Source organism: Elephantulus edwardii, unplaced genomic scaffold (assembly GCF_000299155.1).
Source record: "Elephantulus edwardii isolate Elephantulus edwardi_28Jun2011 unplaced genomic scaffold, EleEdw1.0 scaffold00040, whole genome shotgun sequence".
Classification (NCBI taxonomy): domain Eukaryota; kingdom Metazoa; phylum Chordata; class Mammalia; order Macroscelidea; family Macroscelididae; genus Elephantulus; species Elephantulus edwardii.
The window spans coordinates 6,085,573-6,108,671 of record NW_006399790.1 but is presented as its reverse complement, the minus strand read 5'-3'; the positions used below and the strand labels follow the sequence as shown (position 1 = coordinate 6,108,671).

Below are 23,099 nucleotides of genomic sequence, written 5' to 3'. Positions count from 1 at the left end.
TGTTGTACATAGATAGAGTCACTGTGAGTCAACTCTATGGCACGCAACAACAATAATAGGAAAAACACAAAAAAAAAGCTTAAAAATTATGACTAATAATAACTGAAGAGATAAACTAAAACCACAGAAACTATTCAATTAAAACCAAAGAATGAATAAAACAAAGAGTATAAAAACAAACAAAACACCCCTTTGGCTCAACTTTCATCTAAACAATAGACAGGTCTTTAAGGTCCACAATAACTCCTTAGAATATCCAACTATATAATCTCAAAAGAGCAGCATTTGTTTAGGAATAAAGTCCAGAAGGCAAGAAAATGTAGGACATAAGGATGAATGGAAATGAGAATTTCAGAGAGGAAGTAAAAATTGTGTGATTACATTGTGAGTACTATAATGTTATAAAGCTAAATGCATAAGAATGGTTTTGTAAACTTTCACTCAAATCACTATAAAAAGGAAACAAAAACAAATGTGAAATATAAAACAGTTAAAAAATAAATTATTTCAATACTATTTAAATATCTATACCTTATGAGTATATCATTAATTACTCTAAGTGTAAACAGTCTAAACACACCAGCCAAAAGGCAGAAAATGTTGTATTGGATTAAAAAAAAAAGATCACCTACATGCAATCTATAAACTATAAAACCTATAAACTCACTTTGTAGATACAGACTCAGACAGGCTACCCAGTATTAAAGGATGGGGAGTATTTTCGGAATTGAAATGCCCCTGTAGGATACTATAATGGTGGATATATGATACTACATGTTTGTTAAAACCCTCAGAACTGCACAACACAGAGAATGAATTCTAAAGTAAGTTACAGACCTCAGTTAATAATGTCAAATAATAATTCATAGACAATAACAAATATACCCCATTAATGCAAAATATCTGTAATAGGGGAAACTCTATGTGCATGTGTGTGTGAGTGTGTGTAGATGGGAGGTATATGGCAACTTTGTTCTATTCATAAAGAATTTTGGTTTTTATAAAGAAAGAATGATATATCAACTCAGTGAAAAAACAACAATTATCTAAAATGTTCATTTCCCCTATAAACCTAAAATTACTCTTTTTTAAAAGCCCATTAACGTTTTAAGAATCAAAGAAAATCCATGTATATGGTGATCGATCCCATGACTGAATGAAATAATACATAGCACTGACGGACCCACAACTAATTCTTACTTTTGACACATTAATTGCCTGCCACACCCTCCTGCCCAACATTCAACTGTTACCTCAGAGTAACGTCAGGCCAACAACTTGGAGGTCACAGCAGGTAACATACTCAGTTTTTCAAAATGTTGTCTCTTTTAAATAAGTGCCCAATAGCTTCCTTCCTTTTAGCAAGGGATGCCTGTAAAAAAGGAAAAAATCTCTTAAGGTAATGTGATGGGTTATTTTGTTGATAACACTCATCACCTGACAGACAGATCTGTTTTCTTTTTTTCCCCTTTATTCTCAGCTTTTTGAATCTCAGAAGGCTTGGGACCAAAGTGTATAGAAGGATGAAACCAGCCTTGCAGCCTAGCAACCTGAGCACAAAATGCATATTTTGTTCTTGCCACTAGTGCATACTGGGATTAGCCAGATGTTCTTTTCTGTTATGCTGAAATGAACCTAGTGGGCTATTTGAGTTAGGAAAGCAGGTAACTAGAAAAATAATTTTCAGCTGTCTTCATTTCTAGATGGATAAAGAACTTTGAAGTTCTGAAATTACCAGCTATCTTCTAGGTACCTGGCTTATAAAACGAGAATAATGTACTTGTTAGACTTTAGCCAAAACTCAGGAAAGGTTCCAACACAATCATGGTCTAATTTTTTGGACATTTTGCTACCACTCTTTCTGGATGAAGCGTTAGCAGGTGGTTCAAGTCCTCCAGTTGCTCTGGGGGGAAAAGTTGGGCAATCTCCTCCCATGTGATTTAAAGCCTTTGAAAACCCATCACAGGGTCAAGCTATGAGTAAGTTTTGACTTGACAGCAATGAGTTGAAACAGTTTCTGTCTAGTTGTAGTAAGTCGAGACATCTTGGCTGTGGTATGAACTGGTTTCTGCTCTATTTTGTCTAAGTAGGCCTCATTATTGGTTCATACATGATGCATACTTGTGCAACTTGATTTAATTAGGGAATTATCCCCCTTCATAAGCAGATATAACTTTTAAATTCAATACCATTCACTGCAGAATAGATAAAAAATTTTTTTAAAAGTAAGAAGAGAAAAATTTATCATGGTAACACAAACCAAGCAAAAATAAAGTAGCTGTGTACATTTCATATAAAGCAGATACTAGGACAAGGAATACTGCCAGGGATAAAAAGAAAAAATGTATCATGACAAAGGTTAATTTTCCAAAATGCCTAACAATCCTAAATATATATGCATCTAACAATAAAGCATCAAATATGCAAGGCAAAATTTGATAGAAATGAAAGGAAAAATCACGTTTGTAGACTCCAATACTTCCCTGTTGGTAATTGAGGAAAAGCATTCAGTAGATAGGTGAGCTTCAAGGTACTGTCAATTGACTTGACCTAGTGAACATTTAGACTAGTCCATGCAACAATAATAAAATGCACATTATTCTCAAATTTATGTGGAATATTGAACAAGATAGGTCATATTCTGGGCCACAGCATGTAGCCTTAATAAGTATGAAACAATAAAAAGACAAAAAATATGTTACTTAGGTTACAAAAGAACTATAAGACATTATCAATAACAGCAAATAGCTGGAAAGCTCCTACATGTTTGCAAACTAAACAACACACTTTTAAACGAGGCATGGGTCAAAGATGAAGTCTTAAGAGAAATTTTAAAATATTCCACACTAAATGAAAAGAAAAATTATTTAAGTTGGGATTGCTGCTAAAGTAATGCTTGCTTAAAGAATTCAATGTGTATGTTAGAAAAGAAGTATCTAGATAAACTTAAGCCTCCAAATTAGGAAATTGGAGAAAGAAGAATAAAATTAAAATCAGTAGGAATACATGAAATATTAAAAAATTGGAGAGATATAATCTCAACTCAACAATAATAGCAAAGTTTAAGAGGGCAGCAAACAACACATTCTGGTGAGGTTGTGAAGAGAATGAAACTCTTATTCACTGCTTTTGAGAATGTAAAATGGTACAACCACTACGGAAGGCAGCGTGGCACTTTCTCAAAAAGCTGGAAATAGAAATACCATTTAACCCAGCAAGTCCACTACTGGGAATACACCCTAAGGAAACCAGGGCCATAATTAAAATAGATATATGCACACTCATGTTTATCGCTGCATTATTCACAAAAGCAAAGAGATGCAAGCAATCCAAGTGCCTGTCAATAAATGAATGAATAGGAAAAACTAGGGTATGTTCATACAATGGAATACTAATGAAGCATTGAAAAACCATGAAATATTAAAACATTGTACAACATGAGGGGAGGCTTGAGGAAAATGACACTAAGTGTAATATCGCAGTCACAAGAGGATAAATACTGAATAACACTGCAGTTAGAAAATAGGACAGACGGTGTGCTGGGGGAGGGATTGGGGAAAGAATGGATGGAAAATGAACAATGTATTTGAAAAGATGAGGGGAAGAACCGTCTGAAAGGAATATATGATTATGATTATGCAATATATATATATACACACACACACACACACACACACACCCCCAGAAAAAGGGGTGCATTGCGGGTGGGTTATGGGAGGGGGAGGAAAAGGGGAAGAAAATGTGTAACAATTCTCTTTATAAGAGAAAAGAAATTGAAGCAGAAATAAATGAAATTTAAAACAGGAAAAAGTCAATAAAATAAATTGATTCCTTGGGGGGGGGAATCTAAAAGTGATAAGCTTCTAGGCAGGGCAAATAAGAAAATTACAGACAAGACATAAATTACCAATATAAGAATGAAAGAAGTGTCATCACTATCTGTATCAGACATTAAAAGAATCAACTCAACCTATTTCCAGTGAGTCAAAACCAACCCATTGCTGACCCTCCTGTGTGTTTTCCAAAACTGCAAATCACAGAAGATATTACTCATCTTTCCCCTTATAGTAGCTACTGGATTCAAACTGCCTACCTTTAGGTTGGTAGCAAAACTCCTTAACCACTAGGCAGTTTTACACCCTCAAATTAAAAAATCATGGACAAATTATATCAATTACTTGAAAGACACAAACCATCCAAGCCTAAATTTAATTAAATAGCCTGCATAATTCTATATCTATTAACAATATTTAACTGATAGTGAAAAATTTTCCCAAAACAGTATTTTTAAACATAGATGGTAAAATTTTACCCACCCAAAATAAGGAATAATACCAATTAATTTTCCTCAAATTAGAAGAGGAAGGAACATTTTCCACCCCTCTCTGACGCAAGAATTACTTTAATACTAAATCCTTTTTTGGGAAAGAACACTACAGACCAATATTTCTCAAGAAAAAAAAATCACTGACAAAATATTAGCAAATAGAATGGAGTAGTACATAAAAATAATACTGTATCATGACCAAGTTGGGATCATTCTCAGAATGCAAGCCTGGTTCAATATTTGTGAATCAATCAGTGATTTAACAGACTGATTATATAAACAAGCATTATATCAATATTGGTTAGAAGCAACAAGACTTTAGCAGAATGGAATAGTCTGAGCAATAAAATGAATCCCTAATACTAGATTATATAACCTAAAATAGCAAATAAGTATTTATTCATCTAAGTTGCTACAAACAAATGAGGGGAGAATAAACAAACCTTTCACACAGAAGAATTCAAAATAATCTTGTAGTTACTCTACCCTCAAGGAAGTGTTGCATAACTCCACAATCCTTAAGCATGGACATAGCAGAGCTACTTTCTTCCAAAGAACACACTATGGAAAGTAGGCCCAAAGTTACTTTACAGGAGAATAATCTGACAGCCACTAACTAATCCAGTCAGGTGATCAAGGTGAACAACTAATCAGTGGTTAGAGTGTGTACCCTCAATAGCACTTTATTCATGCTGTCTTTGTTTCAAGAACAAATAACGCAAATCCCACTGAGGGGCAAGCTACAAAATACCTGACCTCCTCTAAACTGTCAAAGTCATCAAAAACAAGTAAAGTCTGAGAACCCAACATACTCTCTAGAGGAGCTTAAGGAGAAATTATCTTGGGGCAGAAAAGGATCTTTAGCTAACAAAGACAGGAAAAAAACTATAGAAATATCATTGAAGTATACTAAAACACTGATTGCCCTCCAGTAGGGATCAACTCATAGCTGACCCTCCAGCCAGCTTTTAGAAGCTGAAAAATCACATGGGAGGAGACTGCCTATATTTTTCTCAAGAAGCAGGTGGTGGATTCGAACAGCATGACTTTGGGTTGGCCATACAACTCCCTACCCACTAGGCTACTAAAACTCCCCTAAAATACATGAAAATAGTTAATAATAACATATCAATATTGGCTAATTACTTGTGACAAATGTATTCTATACGATGCTAACTATAGGAAAAAGCAGGTGCTAGGGATGCAGGAACACTTACAATTTTTGCAACTTATCTGTAAGTCTAAAACTATTTAATATTAACAAAATCATTTTAAAATCATTTTTTCTTGCTGTCGAGTTAGAACTGACTCATCCAGTTGGTTTCTGGAAGCTGTAAATTTTCCTGCAGCACTGCTGGTGGATTTGAACTGCCAGAGAGGTGCTGCCTTTGAGTTAAGAATGCAACGCCAAAAAAAAAAAAAAGAATGCAACTCCTAAGGACTAGACCTACTAGAGTTCCCTATTTTCAAAAAAAGAGGTTTGCTTGGTTGTAGGGATTTTTGTGTGTGTTTTTAAGGGTGGGTATCAGAGAGTTGGACAATGACTAGGGAGAAGGAGAATTGACGCCTTTGAGCTGTGGTGCTGGAGAAGAGTATTGAATGTACCATGGACTACAAAGAAAACAAACAGATTCATCCTGGAAATGGTTAAACTGGGCGGCTCCCTGGAGGCAAGGATTCTGAGGCTTCGTCTGACATACTTTGGACATGTAAGGAGAGACGGGTCTTTGGAGAGGGACATCATGCTGGGTAGAGTGGAGGGACAGCGCAGGAGGGGAAGACCCTCTATGAGGTGGATTGATTCAGTGACTGGGGTAATCGGGATGGGTGTGTTAGAGGCAATGCGATTGGCACAGGATAGAGCACGGTTTAGGGCTGTTGCACATAGGGTCGCTATGAGTCACAGGTGACTCGACAGCACATAACAACAACAACAACAACTGTGTTCATGCGACATAATACTTTATTCAAGTTAAGTCACTGTAGCAAAGTCGGAAGAGACCCATAGTTGACCGTGCAGCAGGTTTTCAGAGACTGTAATGTAAATTGCATGGGAGGAGACCTCCAGAGGGGCATCAACTCTAGGTTAATAGAGTTGTTGGGCTAACCAGCGACATCACCAATGTTCCCTCACTATTACTCGTGTCCATGGTATCCAAAGTGTTCCAAACTTGGCCACTCGTGACCTAGCCCTCTCTGAGCTGCCAGTGGGAATGGAGCTGTCATGATGTCCTCTGCTTTGGCGTAAATCATCCTTCAGACTTTACTCAGGGGCTCAACTTGCGGCAGAGTCCAAGATTCCTCCCTCATTAGGCTTGTGTGAGGACAAAGCCTTGGGCCAAACCTTCACCTTCCCGGAACCCCATGAGGAGAATTCATAGGGTATGCAATCAGGCAAGAAATGCCAAGATAGTTCAAAACCATAGTGGACTCGGTTGGACCACCACCCTCTTCAATCTAAGGTGGGCCAACACGGATATAAAAGCTCTCTGGGGGGTCTCCTACCTCCTGGAAGAACCTAGACTCTGGTTGGCACATTGCTTCCTCTCTCACAGAGATGAAAGTCCGGAGAAGCCAATTCCTGCTTCCCCGCCTGAAGCCTCCCAGGGTCCACAAGCAGGGATAATGCTTTGATTAGTATCCCCACTTTTCTAATGGAGAAAGTCCACTATGTCCTCACTCATGTTTTTGACCTTTATTCCACACGTGAGAGGTCTTCCTCTTAGAAAAACACACACAGAAAGTCATCCCCATCCTCAGCGTGCAGAGTATGCAGTGAAGGGGGCACCTGAGGGCAAGCCATGTCTTCGCAAGGAAGACGCCAGTACTCAGGCTTTTCTCAGACCTTCAGGATGTTCACTTATATTGCTGTTAGGGCTTCCTCTGCTACCCTGAGGCTCAAGTAACAACGAAAACTGATACAGTGATACACATTTTAATACCTAGTTACTGTCAAATATCGACACACAGTGATGCTGTAAATACAGGGTAGAATGGCTCATACATAGGGTTTCCTAGGCTATAAAATCATCTTTGCTAGAGTATACTGTTTTATTCCCAATAGAGCAGCTGGTTGGTCCAAACCACAACCTTTTGCTTTAATAGCCCAACATTTAACCAATTACACTGCCATTCATTTTACTACAGCTCATGTAAAGCCAGTGGAAACAATGGAGAGAGAATATGTATTCAATCTCTGGGAAACTGTCAAACTCAGGGTCTCAGTTTCTTCACCTGTGAATTGGGCTTCATCATGGTCATCTTGCCCATTATCTCATGAGAGTGACACAATGACTGTGCCATGGATATATGGTATATGAATAGCTATTACTTTCACAGTTTTGACACAAAGTCTACAAAATTCCTCTAGAAATCACATACCATACACATGGGCACGTACACACACACACACTCCGCCCCCAAGAATTATCAGAGAACATGCAGTACTCTAGACAAGACATATCAGCCAAAATGCTGCTCAGAGGGTGAAAATAAGCTACTTGGTTAAGTAAAATTTTAAGGATGCGTTATTTATTGAGAGTGGGGGAGTTTTCCCCAGCTGGAGGTACCTCAAAGCTCCTAGAATTTGAGTCAAGGACTTTCCCCTTCCTACTCTCCCTACTTCCCTTTTATCTGTATCACATATGCATTTATCTAATCTCAGGCAAAAAGAAATTCCTTGCTTAGAGCTGGCTAAACAACAGTTAAGATAACCTAATTTAAAATGCCCTTTTAATCAAGTGGGCTCTGCTTCTCCCAGGCCAGAGCCAAGATTACCAGTCCAGTGGCTTCTCAGCATCTGATGTCAAGTGACCACCATATTTAGTTAGACTCTTCCTGGACGTAATGTGCATGAAACAGTTTGTGCATTGTATTCAACTGCACTGAAACAATAGCCCAGTATACCTCTCACTCTTTCCCAGATAGAAAATTCACTCTAGCTTTCTTTACTCCCAATGTAACTACTAAAAGCAGTTTCCATTTCCTCTAAACTTAAGATATGTGACATGCCCTCTGAGGATCTGTCCCTTGCTAAACACGGTCAATGTTTTATCTAAGATCTCACTTACCACAAAGCTAGTACTAAAATATATGCAGATTTCTAAGCCCCAAATCTTGGGCATTAGTTCCCTACATGGTGCAAGCAGTTTTCCACAGACTGCTCTGGTCTACTTTGAGGGCAGTTGCAATGCTAACCCAAGATTGGTGTTTCTATAGCAGTTCAAATGCACTAGCTATGCAGGATAAAGATGGATAATCTCCTCTCACATAATTTACAGCTGGAGTAAATTCTGAATCCACAGTAACTTGCCCAGCAGAACTGCAGAAGTAGGGCCTAGCAATCTGCATCTGGGAAGATCATAGTCAACAAAATGTCATGGGAAATTTCTATTCTTTAGCACATGAGGTCACTGAGTATCAACTCAACCATAGTGGTATCTCCTATGATACACTTGAATCTTCTCCCACATCTCTTCAAATTTCATCTTATTTGTCCTTTGTTGTTTGCGTTATGTGCCCTTAAACCAGAACTCATAGCTGATACTACAGTCAGTTTCTAGGGGCTATAACTCACACAGAAAGGGACTACCCATCTTTTTGCCTGTGGAGAAGCTGGTGGATACAAACTCACTGTCTTAGAGTTGGCAGTGCAACCTCTTACCCACTAAGTCACCAAAACTCTCTATTTGTCCTTTAAATGACAAGATTTCTCTCCTCATTCTCCTTATCCAACAGCTGCTTCTTTGAAGGCAAGGACGGTAAGATTTCAATTTACATAGTTTTGGCATGTTATTAGGTGGGGCCAGTCCTTGGAGAAGGACAATATTCTTAGAAAACTAGAGGGTCAAGTATGGAGAGGCAGGCCCTCAAAGACATACAGCAACACAGTGAGTGCAAAAATGGGCTTACACACACAAGAGATGTGAAGATCATACAGGATTGGGTAGGGTTTTGTTCTATTGTACATAAGGCAGGCATGAGTTAGCATCAACTAATAGCACCAATATGGTTGCCAATATCATTGACAGCCAATATTGTTTCAGGAGGTAGCATATGGTAAAAAATCCAATGATAGAATAGAGAAAAGCCAAGATGCATTGTCAATTGAGTGAGAACAGGTACAAGGCTACTCAACAAGACTCTAAAACTAAGTAGATCTTGTTCATCCTGGCATTTCCAGTTGTATCATGGAGCCTTCCAAACAGTAGGTAATTAATATTGAAGAAATAATAGAGTCAGTAATTAAAAGGTCTAGTTTATTAAAACTATTGTCTACATTCTAACACATTAAAGAGATTTCATTACATATTTTAATTTTACAGAATAGAAATAAGTGAAAGCAAGTATTTATCATCTTTTATTTTTCTTTTTATCTTGATGTCAGTTTACTCCTAAGTTCTTTATTTCTGAGGAAATGCTTTTTTCCATGCAATTTTATCTTATTATAAATGATGAAATAAAGTGGATACTTCCCAACTTGTTTTACAAGAATATAACCCTTATTCTTAAGATTCAGACATAACAAATTTTTTTTTCTTGTGTACTGTCAAGTCAGATCCTACTGGCACAGGAGGAAATTGCCCACTCTTTCTCCAGTAAAGCTTCTGGTGGATTCAAACCACACAGCAAATATTTTTAATATTATTCATTAATAAAGACTTTGAAGCTCATAGACTTTCTAATAAAAAAACCAGCAATTTTTCCAGAACATTCAGGATACCACAGAATAGAGCATAAAGATTATAAAGACTACGCTGTTTCCAATGCCAAGCAAATAGTCCGATAATACTTAGAATACTGTTCTATTTTACTTAGGACAAGAGAGGGTGCTGGAAAAGGCCTTGGAACGTGCCTCAGCCATGGCACTAATCCAAGCTTTGGCTTCAATTCTGGCCTTTGCTCTTTCTTCTTCATCTCTCAAAGCCTCTTCATACCAGGCTGGGAAGGCACTAGGGTTGGTATTATGGACCTTGGTCATAAACTTCAGAACTTTCATCTTGGTGGTTTCAGCGTGTGACCTGGGACCCCACAGGAACTCGAAGCGAGAAGGATCACTGTTGGGCACCTCTTGGTACTCCAGGTACTTTTGACTCACAAAATCTCTTGTAATGAGCTTCCTGGGATCTCTAAAGATTAAGTGATTCTTCCCAGCATATAAGCCCATTGAATTGAGTACTTCCCAAATTTGCTCTTCACTGGCACGGTTACCCCTTGTGAAAATCACACCCAAAACCGTCATCAAAAGACCTGTTTTGGGCACAACTCTTTCATCACTCAGCTTTCCTTCACAGCTTAACTCTAATTTGTTGACCAGGACATAAATGTGCCTGTTAGAGTCCATTTCCTTCAGGTCAAGGCCAAAGAGCAATTCCAGGTACTCAGATGCTCTCCTGAGGATCTCAAAGTAGCGGTGCTTATACAACTGGATGACATCTCTCAGAATGTCTGCCTTTGTAAAAGGTTCTTTCATTTGATATTTGGACAGCATGTAATCCACCAATACAATCACCTTCTTTTCTAGAGTAGTGAGCTGGAGATCACACAAACTTGAAATATTTTGGATGCTGGCATCTCCATTAGCTTTTGTGCATGAAATAGCTGGAGCAGACATGGTTGCAGAACATGACTCAGAAGCTAGCAAACTCTGGGAACTACTCTCAGAAGGAGGAGAGGAAGAGGTGGGGCGTGCCTCTTCAGGGGCTGCAAAAGCCTGATCACTAAAGCCACTGAGTATCTCTTTGTGGTCCTTATGTTTTTCCTTGGCACGATGCTTACTTTTATGACCTCGAGGCATGATGAGTCTTTTCTGGCACAAGCGATGTGGATACCTGGAGGAGAAAGGAGGAGATGGTGTACACCCTCTGATCAGAGACACAGTATCTTGGTTTTAATGGAAAAATTTAAAAAAAAATTCCTAAGTTGAAAGTCATGTGGCACTCACACTGAATGAGAGCACTCTGTGTCCTGTTCTTTTCCTCTTGTGAGGAAAGAGCCTCTTAAGTCCCTGGTCAGGGTTCTCACATGGACTGTTAAAAGGGCTGAGACCCTTTCCTTTAATGGCCTGATGATGCCTCTATTGGACTTGAGACCTGAACTTTCTGAAAGTCCCCAAGCACAAAGGTACTGCCTCAGCCTCACAAACCTGTCTAAAGGAGAGAATGGTAGGAGCAGAGCTATGTTGAGCCTAATTTATTCCTGATTTAATGTTTCCTTCAGACCTCACTCAGGATATTCACTTTTCCCTCTGGCATGTCTGGAACTCCTCAATCTGATGGGATCACACCACCCTTTCCACTTCCTGATACCCAAACCCACTTCTGTTGAGTCAACCTCTACTTATTGCAACCCTGCATCGGGTTTCTGAGGCTGTCCATCTTGACAAATTTCCTCAGCTCTATCTCACACATCAGCTGGAGGATTCAAACTTTCAATGGTTGTTTTTTTTTTCATTATTAATTTTAATGAAAGTATACAGAGATTTTGGATTTCCATTTATTCATCGTTGCACTTTTATGCCTACCCACCTCTTTTCCCCCAGTTCACTCTTCTCTTCAAAAAGTAAAATTCTTTCCTTGTTATACAATTCCTCCCCCAAGTCCACTCCACTATGCAGCCTTCGTTTTGAAAAGTAAAATTTCTTCATTGTTATACAATCCCTCCCCTCAAGTCTACTCTACTATGCAGCCTTTGTCCTGGACACCTGTCATGACAATAATACCTAATCACATACCCCTTTTGAACAGCTCTCTCCCTCATCTTTTTGAATCAAAGTGCCAATGTTTTAAGTTAGCATGCCCAACAAGTTATGCACTGCGTCACCAGACCTCCTAAAACATCAAAAAGCTTCGTATCTTTCCAATCCCTCATCCTGGACCTTCCACGGCAGTTTTAGATGGAGCTCTTTGAGGAGTCCGCTGTTCTGAAAGTAATTCCCTCAGGTGTTACATAGCATCCTCGCTCTTATCCACCAATATCATAAAAACCCTAATATATTGCTACTGAGTGTGTTCCGACTCATCTCTACCCTCCTTGTGGAGTCCAGTGCCTGGTGGATTCAAACACCCAACCTTGCAGTTAGCAGGGCTCCATTTTGTTTAACTTATTCAACTCATTGTCACGGGTTACGAACCAACTCATAGCTGACCCTCCAGCACGTTTTCGTCCCTGAGTGGCTGGTAAATTCCAAACACCAGAGGGTAGACACCTTTGGGTGAGCAGCGCCAATCCCCACGGCATGTGCCACCAGAAATCCCTTTTCACTTATTATTGTTATGTGCCGTTCCGATAGAGAAAGCCTCACAAAGACCCTATAAACAGCCGACCTGAACCCTGTCCCACCCTCTGCCATCCATCCTCACCATCTCTGACACTTGGAGCCCAAACCCCTCCCTACACCAGTCTTGAAGCAAAACCCCTGTCCAGTGACCTCGCGTCTCTGGGTTCCCTCAGAAGGACAACAGTTTACTAACGGGTTGCTGAGAAATGGATGCATCAGACTGGTGGGCGCGGACAATGCTAAACTCTGTGGGAGAGAGGTCTACTGAATCACAGTTGGGGCCTTTACCTACGTCACACTAAGATTCCCGCGCTGACCAAGTGCCGCACCCTCAGGCTGAGGTAACGGGTTAACGGTCTTCAGCTCCGTGAACAGGAAGTCATCCTACGTCACATCCGCCTACCTTTCAGGTCACGCCCCTTAGCCGCACCTGTTAGGACGGAGGGCTTTCCCCCCCCCCAACCTTGAGACGTAGCTGAAGATTTTTATCTTTACTTCTATTCTCAACTTAAAAATTCTTTGCCTTGGAGTCATAATCGACTCTTAACGGACCCTCCAGCAGGTTTTTGGAGACTATAAACTGTACAGGTGAAATCAGGCTGCTGCTTGGAGGCAAGGATTCTGAGGCTTCGTCTGACATAATTTGGGCATATTTCAAAGAGGGAACAGTCCTTGGAGAAGGGACATCATGCTTGGGAGGGTGGAGGGACAGAGCAGGAGGAGAAGACCCTCGATGAGATGGATTGATTCCGTGACTGGGGTAATGGGGAAAGGAGTGTCAGAGACAGTAAGGTTGGCACAAGATACAGCAGGTTCAGGGCTGTTGCACATAGGGTTGCTATGAGTCCTAAGCGACTTGATGGCACATAACAACAACAAATGTCACAGGAAGAGAAAGCCCATCTTTCTCCTACGGAGTGGTCCATTCAAACAGCCAGAGAAGCTCAGCCTTTGGTTTACCGTCAACTTCCTTTAGGAAACCACCACCAAAGCTTCCTTGATTTTTAGTATGACCCAAGATTCCTCCCTCTACTGGCCTGAATCCGGTATGATTGTCCACTTTGCTGGATTTATACATTGACATTTTATTTCAGTCACTAAAAATCGTGAGGGAGCTCTGGTAGCTTAGGGGTAAAATGTTGCACTGTCAATCCAAAGACATGCCGCTTGAACCCCCCAGATGCTCGGCAGAATAAAAGATGAGTAATCTTCTCCTTTGTGATTTACAGCCTCTGAAAACCCACTGCAGGGTCAGCTATGGGTCAGTTCTGACTCAAGAGTATATATCATGTAGGGTTTCTGGTAGATTAGTTAGTGGGAAGATGCACTGATACAAAGGTGGAGCCTCTCTAGTGGTTCAAATGCACCATCAGCTCCAAGGGAGAATGATAAATAATCCTCTTCCAAGTTGTTTACAACGTGCCAAAACCTGCTGAAGGGCCACTTATGAGTTAGTTCCAACTAGACAACAATGAGAGAGAGATCATATGATGACTTTGGAGATAGCTGGTACATGATCTAGTATTCTTTTAATTAAATTTAGTCAGGCTTATTAGTAGAATAAAGATATCATTTTGGAACTCAAATCCTAGTCACCAACATTAAATTTACAAAGGGACGGTACCATCTCCAGTGGTCTATAAAATCCTTGTATATATTTATGGTGTGGGTTTGCCCCTTATTCTACTGTGTAGTGCAAGCAAACAGGCATAGCTCATCTGCATTTTGGTGTGAAAATAATTACAGAACCATGAAATACAGGCTGAGTGATGATTTCACTTGAACACAGACAGATAGATAAATAACATGAACATTTGCATTCCTCATTTTTACATGTACAATTCAGTGGCATTTATTGTACTCATAATGTTGTGCAACCTTCACCACTATCCATTTCCAAATGTATCCTTTACCCTTAATAGAAGCATCAGTGCCCTCTAAGCAATGACTCCTTTCTCCTTCTCTAATAACATCATCTCTGATAACCATTAATAGCTTTGATTTCTAGAAATTTATTTGCAGAGTCACTACAGTGCTTAGCTTAAGGGAATTCCTAGTTGATTTTCCCACTCCTCACATCTGCATCTTTCTATCCACTACTTATGAATACTTTTTTCCTTGTCAACTGTCATCATCATCAGTCCCCCCCCCCATCACTGTAAAGCCCTATCTCAGTGGATGTGAGCCACTCACTGTATGTAGAGGAAGAAATACCCCTCTCAGGCAGGAATCAAGATAGCTTCCTTCCCCACTGTACAGAGGAAGATGCATGGAACCAACAGACACTTCCAGAATTGGTCATTAGCATCTCTGAATGACCAGAGAGTCAGCTATGCCCTACACAAGTGTGGGAGGAATTAAGGTGAAGTTCATTGCCAGGCATTCTCTTGTATGCTCATTCAGATAAAAAATTATCTGCAGGCTGGTAATGATGAATCATGTATTTTCAAAGCCTATACACGTGGATTGTATTGTGTTATGTTCCATTGAATTGCTTGCAAAACATAGTGACCTTATGCACAATAGCTCTGAACCCTGCCCTATCTTGAGCCAGTCTGACTGACTCTGACACACCTACTCCAATTACCCTAGGTACTGTGTCAGTCCATCTCACCGAGGGTTTTTCTCTCCTGTGCTGTCCCTCTACCTTTCCATGCATGATGTGCTTCTACAAGGACTGGGCCCTCCTGGCTACCTGCCCCAAATATATGAGGTGAAGCATCAAAATCCTTACCTCCAAGGAGCAACTTGTACACCCTCTCCATGCCAGACCTGTTTGTTCTCCTGACAATGCATGGTATGTTCAATATTCTTCTCCAGCACCATGTTGTTGGTGTTATGTGAGACTCATAGGATCCTACAAAAAGACTGTCCACCTTCTTTCTTTCTGGTCTCTTCTCCAATCTTTATTGAACTGTGCATTCAGAAACCTGACAGGAAGCCCAACCTAGATTTTCTGGATGTGATGTTACAAGTGGTCCTTCTCATTGACTTTGGAAAGCTCTCTTTACTCCAGGTCTTCCTGATGCCTATCATTAACTGAAAGAAGATTCCCTTTAAGGACCCTCTTCCTGGAACTTGATAATTTTGACCAAACTCTTGGTCCTCTAAGTAAAGGAAAAGTCAACAGAGATTTGAACACTTTAAAGCTTTCCCAGAGAAATCTACCTAGTCATGACATCACTGGAGAAACTCTGCTTTATTTTGGTGAGTGATGAAGTTAATTTTCAGCTCAGTGTAACTAGATGACAGGAAAATACAAACTAAAACAGCAGTGAGGCAATATATTTTCACCTAAAATTCTGACCAAAATTTAGGAGGTTGACAAGAACTGGGAGTATGTAAGTTTCTCACATATATTAGTATGTGAAAATATTAACTACTACAGCTTTATGGAATATAACTTCAGCAATATTTATAAACGTTAGTCTGATACAGGCTATGGTCTTTGCAATCATTTGTTATGCATCAGAGAGTTGGACAATGACTAAGGAAGATAGAAGGAGAATTTACGCCTTTGAGCTGTGGTGCTGGAGAAGAGTATTGAATGTACACTGGACTGCCAAGAAAACAAACAGATTCATCCTGGAGAGGGTTAAACCAGGCTGCTCCTTGGAGGCAAGGATTCTGAGGCTTCATCTGACATACTTTGTACATGTTGTTCCTTGTAGAGGAACATCATGCTTGGGAGGGTGGAGGGACAGCGCAGGAGGGGAAGGCCCTCTATGAGGTCGATTGATTCAGTGACTAGGGTAATCAGGATGGGTGTGTCAGAAGCAGTGCGATAGGCACAGGGTTTAGGGCTGTTGTACATAGGGTTGCTATGAGTCGCAAGCGACTTGACAGCACATAACAACTCCTCACACTCTTTACACTTTAATCCACCCTGAACTCTGTCATATATTTCCTATAAGAAAACACATAGTGAGTACCCAAGAATTCATGTTCAGAAATTTCATTCTATTAATTACAGCAACAAATGGGAAGTAAATGATGTATCCTTCAAAAGGGGATTAAAGTAACTTTGGCATGTTTGCAGACACCCCCCCACACACACACATACATACATACATCACATTCACACACATGTATTAGAAGAATTCTAGGACTTAGTTTTAAAATGAGGTAAGGTAACAAGTGCTATCATAGAAATATTCTGCATTCTTTTTGTTCTGTGAGACAGAATAATAGATACTTCGTTATCTATGTCCAATGCTCCACACTTATTCTCAAGATGATTTTGAAATTCAGAGGGAATAGATTCAAGATCATATTTTTTATTCTCATGGACTTTTAAAATTTTTTTAGGCCTCAGTTTGCACTTGCACATGTGTAATTGATGATCTGACCCACATTCCGCCCCTGACCTGGTTTTTATTGCTGATATTGAGCTTCTCCAATGATTTCTTCCACAGAGATAGTCAATCTGATTCCTGTCCATTAGGTGAGGTCCATGTGTAAAGGTGCTGTTTGTGGTTTTTTTAAAAAGGTATTTGCAATGAATAAATCATTGAAAATACAAAATTGGATCATTCTATTTCTAGCCTCGTTTCTATCACCAACTACTATAATAGTATTTTCCAACTACTATTTTTTCTTCATTGTTTCCAACTTTTTCATTCCAATCACCAATTATCATTAACACATCTTGACTGCATGTTTGTTCCCTTTGAAGCTGCAAGATTTGGGAAGAATTTTTCAATTTCTTCCTCTTTGGTTCTAGATGTAGGAGCATATATTTGAATAATAGTCATAATAACCTGTTTTCGTTGGATGCATATGGATAATATCCTGTCACTTACGATGTATTTCAGGACAGAATTTGAAATTAACTTTTTAACTATGAATGCAACACTGTTCTTCTTCTGTTTTTTATTCCCAGCAGAGTATACCATGTGATGTGATGATCTGATTCATAGTGGCCACAGCTAGTCCATCTCATTTCACTCATGCTTAGAATGTCAATGCTCATGAGCTCCATTTCATTTTTCACAATTTCTAGTTTTTTAATATTCAAACTATTAAATTATTAAAGGATATTTGTCATTATGATATTATCCAGGAAGATGGGGGGAAGTAACTTTTTGAGGCTATCTTATTTAGTGTAGGGATGCTTTTCCCTAGCTGGATGCACCTCAAAGCTCCTAGAATTTGGATCAAGGACTTGTTCTTTCCAACCTTCCCCACTTCCCTCTCTGCATTTATTTCATTCCCATTAAAAACAAATTCCTCACGTTGAGTTGGATAAATGAAATGAAGATAACCTAATTAAAACCTTTCAATGAAGTGGGCTTTGCTTCTCCCAGATGAAAGCCAAGATTGCCAGGCCTGTGTCTTCTCAGCATGGGTTGTCCAGTGACCACCACCCTTATTTCTCAGAATCTCCCTGGAGTGGATGCACTTGAAACACAGTCTGTGTTGTATTTAACTGCACTGGAACAACAGCACAAGATCTTTTTTATTTTGCCCCTTGGTAGAGAGCTAGATTTTCCTTCTTTACAGAGTAACTGCTAACAACAGCAGCTCACGTCATCTAAGAGACTGGTCCCAGCTTATCCACCACACAGTTTCATAACTACCGCCCAACTGACATTAGAATGAACTCAGCTGTGCTGTTTACTACAGTCCCCAAATTTCTCGTTTTGTGGCATTTAAACAGGACTGCTCTCATCTGGGGCCATAACAATGGGTTCAAGCACATCAGCGATTATGAGGCTGGTGCAGGATTACTTAATATTTCATTCTGCTTTTCACAGGGTCACTAAGTCAGGGTTGATTCCATAGACCTTAAAAACAAGTTGTTGTCTGGACACCACCCCAACATCCTCTCACCTTTCTGTTCTTCCTTTAGGTCACAAGGTGTGTCTCCACATCTTTCTTACACAATTGTGTGCCTTTAGACTCTTAAAATTCTGTGGGCCGGGGCTCCTGTCCTAGAGTCTAGGATACTCAAGCCCAGAGTCTTCAAGGAGCAAGTGTTGGGAAAAACAAATTAGCCAGTATGCAAGTGTTCTAATTTATTAAGATGTAGGTCTACAATTCATGAACAATGTAAGCATATCCAGGTATATAATTTACTTTTATATAAAAACAGACCATAAGTGACCACACAGTGTTGCTGCTTACTTAGTGATCTCTAGTTGTGATCCCAAGTCTTCAACTATTGAGGCTAAATTGTTTTGTTTTTTCACTTTTCCAATAAGGTGCCATTTCTGCTGCTGTTTTCTTCTTCCATATGGCCAAGTAAGGTGGAACACTTCCTAACTGGTTTTATAAAACAGGACAACTCTTCATCTTGAAAGAATAAACTTTCTCTTAAAACAACATTTTTTTTGGGGGGGAAGACAAATGATCTAGGTTACAACAATTAATACTAACATCTAGCTCTCACCAAACCCTCTGCTCTCTGCCCTTCCTTAGACTTCACTTGGGGCAAGAGGAGCTGCTGCTCGCAGTGCTAGAACAGGCACTGGTGCGAGCCCTGGCTTCATTTCGAGCCTGAACTCTCTCTTGTTCTTCCTTCATAGCTTCTTCATGGTACTGAGGTAAGGCACTTGGTATAGTATCGTGGACCTTGGTCACAAACTCCAGGACTTGAAGCTTGGTGGTTTCAGCATAGGCTCGGGGACCCCACAGGAACTCATAGCGTGGCGGATCGCTACCTGGCACCTGCTGGTACTCCAGGTACCTTTGCCTCACTAAATCTTTGGTAATGAGCTTCTTGGGCTCCCCGAAAAGGATCCTTGCCTGCATATAACCGCATCATATTCAGCACTGCCCAGACTTGCTCTTCAGTGGCACGGTTACCGTTTGTCAAGATTACACCCAGGATGGTCATAACCAGACCAGTCGTGGGCACGCCTACATCACTGGTTTTCCTCCCACTGTAGCTGGATTCAAGCTTGTTGACAAGGACATAGGTGTGGCGGATGGGATCCAATTCCTTCAGGTCAAGGCCAAAGGTCAGCTCCAGGTGCTCAGAAGCTCTTTTGAGGATCTCTGGAAATTGGTTCTTGTGCATCTGGATTATATTTTTCAGCATATCAGCCGTTCTAACAGGCCCCTTCACTTGATACTTGTACAGCAGGTAATGGACCAACATAACTACCTTCTTGGTGAGAGTGCCTTTCTGCATCTGCTCAATGGTGGACTGGGCCCTCCCAGTACTTGGCCTTCCTCCCCTTGATAGCTGGCACCCTCATCAGCTCCTACACTCGAACCAGCAGCCTCAGACATGGTGGTAGATAGGGTGCTTTGCAGCTCCTGGCAAGTGCTGGATGACTCAGAAGACACTAAGCTCTTAACTAGACCTTTGGAAGAACAGAGGAGGAGGTGGTAGACTCCTCTTCGGCTGCTGCTGTGCCCTGAGCACACTCCACACCATGGGTCTCTTCTCTGGCTTGACGGCGGCACTTCTCTCTGGCCCGGTGCTTACTCTTGCAACCATGAGGCATGATGAATCTGGTGAGGGAAAACAAGCAGGAGCATTGGCAGGAGGACAGGTGAGGGATATGGCAGAGATAAAGAAGTACAAGGCAGAGAGATAAGATGATTTGCATGTCTTTAGAAAAGTGGTAAAACTATGCTTCTAAGGAATCTTGGCTCTGTTGTATGAAACCATGAAGCATCTGGATTTGCTTATTTTGTTTTTTGTCACCCCCATGTTCCCTTAACTAAAAGAAGTTATTTCATGACAGTATACCTTAGGTTGCATCCTACTATCCCTTTTAGGGATTCTCAGAGTTGATAGCCCCAGGCTTTTTTGGAATCCACCAGGAGAAAGACGGGCAATCTCCTCTAGTTGCAATTTACCACTTCTGAAAATCTGCTGGATAATCTGCCATGAGTTAGTTCTGACTGGACAGGTACATAACACACCACCAATTGTTCTATCAGGGAGAGTGTTTCTCTGTTCATATTCAATGATAGCATCTTGATTTGTAGCAGGACCTGAGATCTCTCTGTTATGCTGAATTGGGTTTTAAAAAAATTTTTACATTGGTTTGCATATAACCATTCATGTTCTTTGTGTTTTGCACATATACCTTGTGTTTTAGATACTAATTCATACACATTGTATTTTATATAATTAATTACCATTGCCCTACGTTTTTTCAAGCCCCACTAAACCTTGCCCATTACAACACCCTCCTCCATCCACTAACCTCTGCTTTCACAGTGATTTTCCACCCTTCCCCTTTTGTTGCTCCTCTTCTCTCCTTTCCCTTTTGAACAGTAATAGATACACCTTACTCAGTTATCTTCCCATTCTCTTAACAGTGGCTTTATGCAATATGTGACTGAGACAATTTTGGAATATTATGAAAAACTATACTCTGATATTTGAAAACCTAGTGGAAAAGGTAAATTCATGGAATCCCACAACTTACCCTGACACAGACAGAAGTGGAACATTTGAACAAACCCATCACAAAAGAAGAAAGTGAGGTCATAAAGGACTCTCCCCCCAAAAAAGTGCTAGCCCAGATGGCTTGACAGGTGAATTCTACCAAATTATCACCAATGGTATTTATTCAAAGCTGAACTATCATCAATACATTATTTTAAAAAAAATAGAAAAAGAAGGAACACTCCTAGCATCATTCTATGATGCAAGCATAACCCTAATACCAAAATCTGTCAAGCTGTTTTGACGCTGCACCTTCATGCCAAAGGGGAGTTCTGGTGGCCTAGTGGTAATAAGCTGCACTGCAATCCCAAAGGCAAGAGATTTAAATCCATCAGCTTGGATAAACAATCTCCTCCCATGTGATTTACTGCTCTGAAAACCCGCTGACGCATCAGCTATGAGTGGATTCTGGCTTAAAGGCACACAACAATGCAAAAGAAACCTTTCTTTCCTGAGACTTTGGAGCGGGTTAGAAAAGTAATCTTTTCTGATCACCTTTGCCACAAAGCGTGACAGCAGTGGCAGGATTGCCAGTGTCTTGAGGATTGCGAGTCCCTTTCAAGACTTGACTCCTGGTACGATCTAGGGCTCATTTTCATGCTCTTACAGCAATGTGTTCAGAGCCCTTAGACTCTGGAAGGATTAGTTTGGGAACTCTCAGCCTAAAAGAACTGATCCAGACTCTGGGATTCTCTTTTTGCTGATCTGATTGCTCCAAAGTCCTCAAACCCATTGCTTACTAATCAATTTTGACTCATGGTGAACCTTCCTTAACTTTTCAGAGGTACAAATCTTTATGGGAGGAGGAGTCTGCCCATTTGGAAAAAATGTGTGGTGTGGATAGTGACTTTGAGTTGCCCACCTTTCTGTTAGCTGTTAAACACATCATGCTCTACACCGCCACAGACCAAGGCAGTTGGTATGAATGCCTGAGGTGGAATGAAGAACCATCTTGTTCTGAGACAGTTACCTAGCAACTCCTGGGGTTAATGGTAGCACCACGTGTGCTATTTTTTTCGTGTCCTCTTTTAGGATGACAGATCCTTTAGTTCTCACATTCCTCACCTTAACTTCTCCTTCTCCCTGAGTGCTGTGTTAGGTTTTGGGGACATCAGGGTATGAGGGGCTCACTACCATGTATAAGGCCTATGGAGACCCTATGCAAGACCCTGTTCAATGCCTACTACGGCTGACTGCAGGGACGAGGCCCTTTAGCACTGGAGTCTTGGGCACCCTCACTGCATACAAACGGCTTACTTTCTCCTCCGCACAATAGGGAACCCTTGCCTCCATCAAGAACTTCACTTCCACAACAATGGAGACAGGAATTCTGGGCGCACCACTCTGACTATGCTCCTGGGGCGATGGAAGGGGTGGGGCTTTGTATGGTGCCTGTTTTTTAGCCCTGACCTCACTCGTGGCACTAAACCAACCTGGTCCAATGCTGTCCCTTCCTTAAATGCAGCGGATCCGTTTAGAGAGTGATGATCCCTGCTTAGATCTTCCCCGGGTTTATGGCAATGGCGGGATTCTAGGGCTTGCCTTTGGTGCACAGAGTACCGTCTATTTCACTCAGTGTCCTCACCTTAACTATAGACAGGCCTGGAACTCCTTTGTCCACTGACTTGACCAGATACCTCTCCGTTCAGACAAGTGCGTCACTTCTCCAAGATGGCAGAAGGAGACGATAGAAGTCACTTCCGGTTACCCAGGCTTAGGGGTTTCCAGGCCTGAGGGGCAAGGGTGAGGCAATGTTCAGGGTCATTCCTCCATTCTAGTAAGGCGGTGGTTAATTCTCATACAAGTCACATAGAAGTTTTACAAATAACTTCTGGTTAGATCCACGTGGCCTCCCTCTCATACAGTCAGTAAGCCTTAAACCAAGACTTTTAAGCCCAACCCGACTATTTCATTTACCCACTCTCAGTCATGAGAAGGTGAAAGGAAAGGGTGCTTCGAGGTAACAGCCAGACCTTGACACTACCACGTGCTGAAAGCAAAGGAGAAAGTCCATGTGCCACTTCTGTTCTGGAGGTGACAGTTTCCTCAGATACTCTTCAGAATATGTGTATGTGTGTGTATGT

The 23,099-nt window shown here is 40.7% G+C and overlaps 1 protein-coding gene and 1 pseudogene across 1 annotated transcript; both read right to left on the bottom strand.

Annotated features, from left to right (window-relative positions):
• Positions 1-10,136: 10,136 nt before the first annotated feature.
• Positions 10,137-11,123, bottom strand: LOC102864834 (melanoma-associated antigen B10-like). The gene has a single exon (XM_006885095.1). It carries the CDS (start codon positions 11,121-11,123, stop codon positions 10,137-10,139), a length of 987 nt encoding a protein of 328 aa, XP_006885157.1.
• Positions 11,124-19,028: 7,905 nt separating this feature from the next.
• Positions 19,029-23,099, bottom strand: part of LOC102864423 — a 49,019-nt pseudogene continuing 44,948 nt past the window's right edge.

Coding starts and splice junctions, on each gene's coding strand:
- LOC102864834 (XM_006885095.1), bottom strand. CDS start 11,123: ATGCCTCGAGGTCATAAAAGTAAGCATCGTGCCAAGGAAAAACATAAG.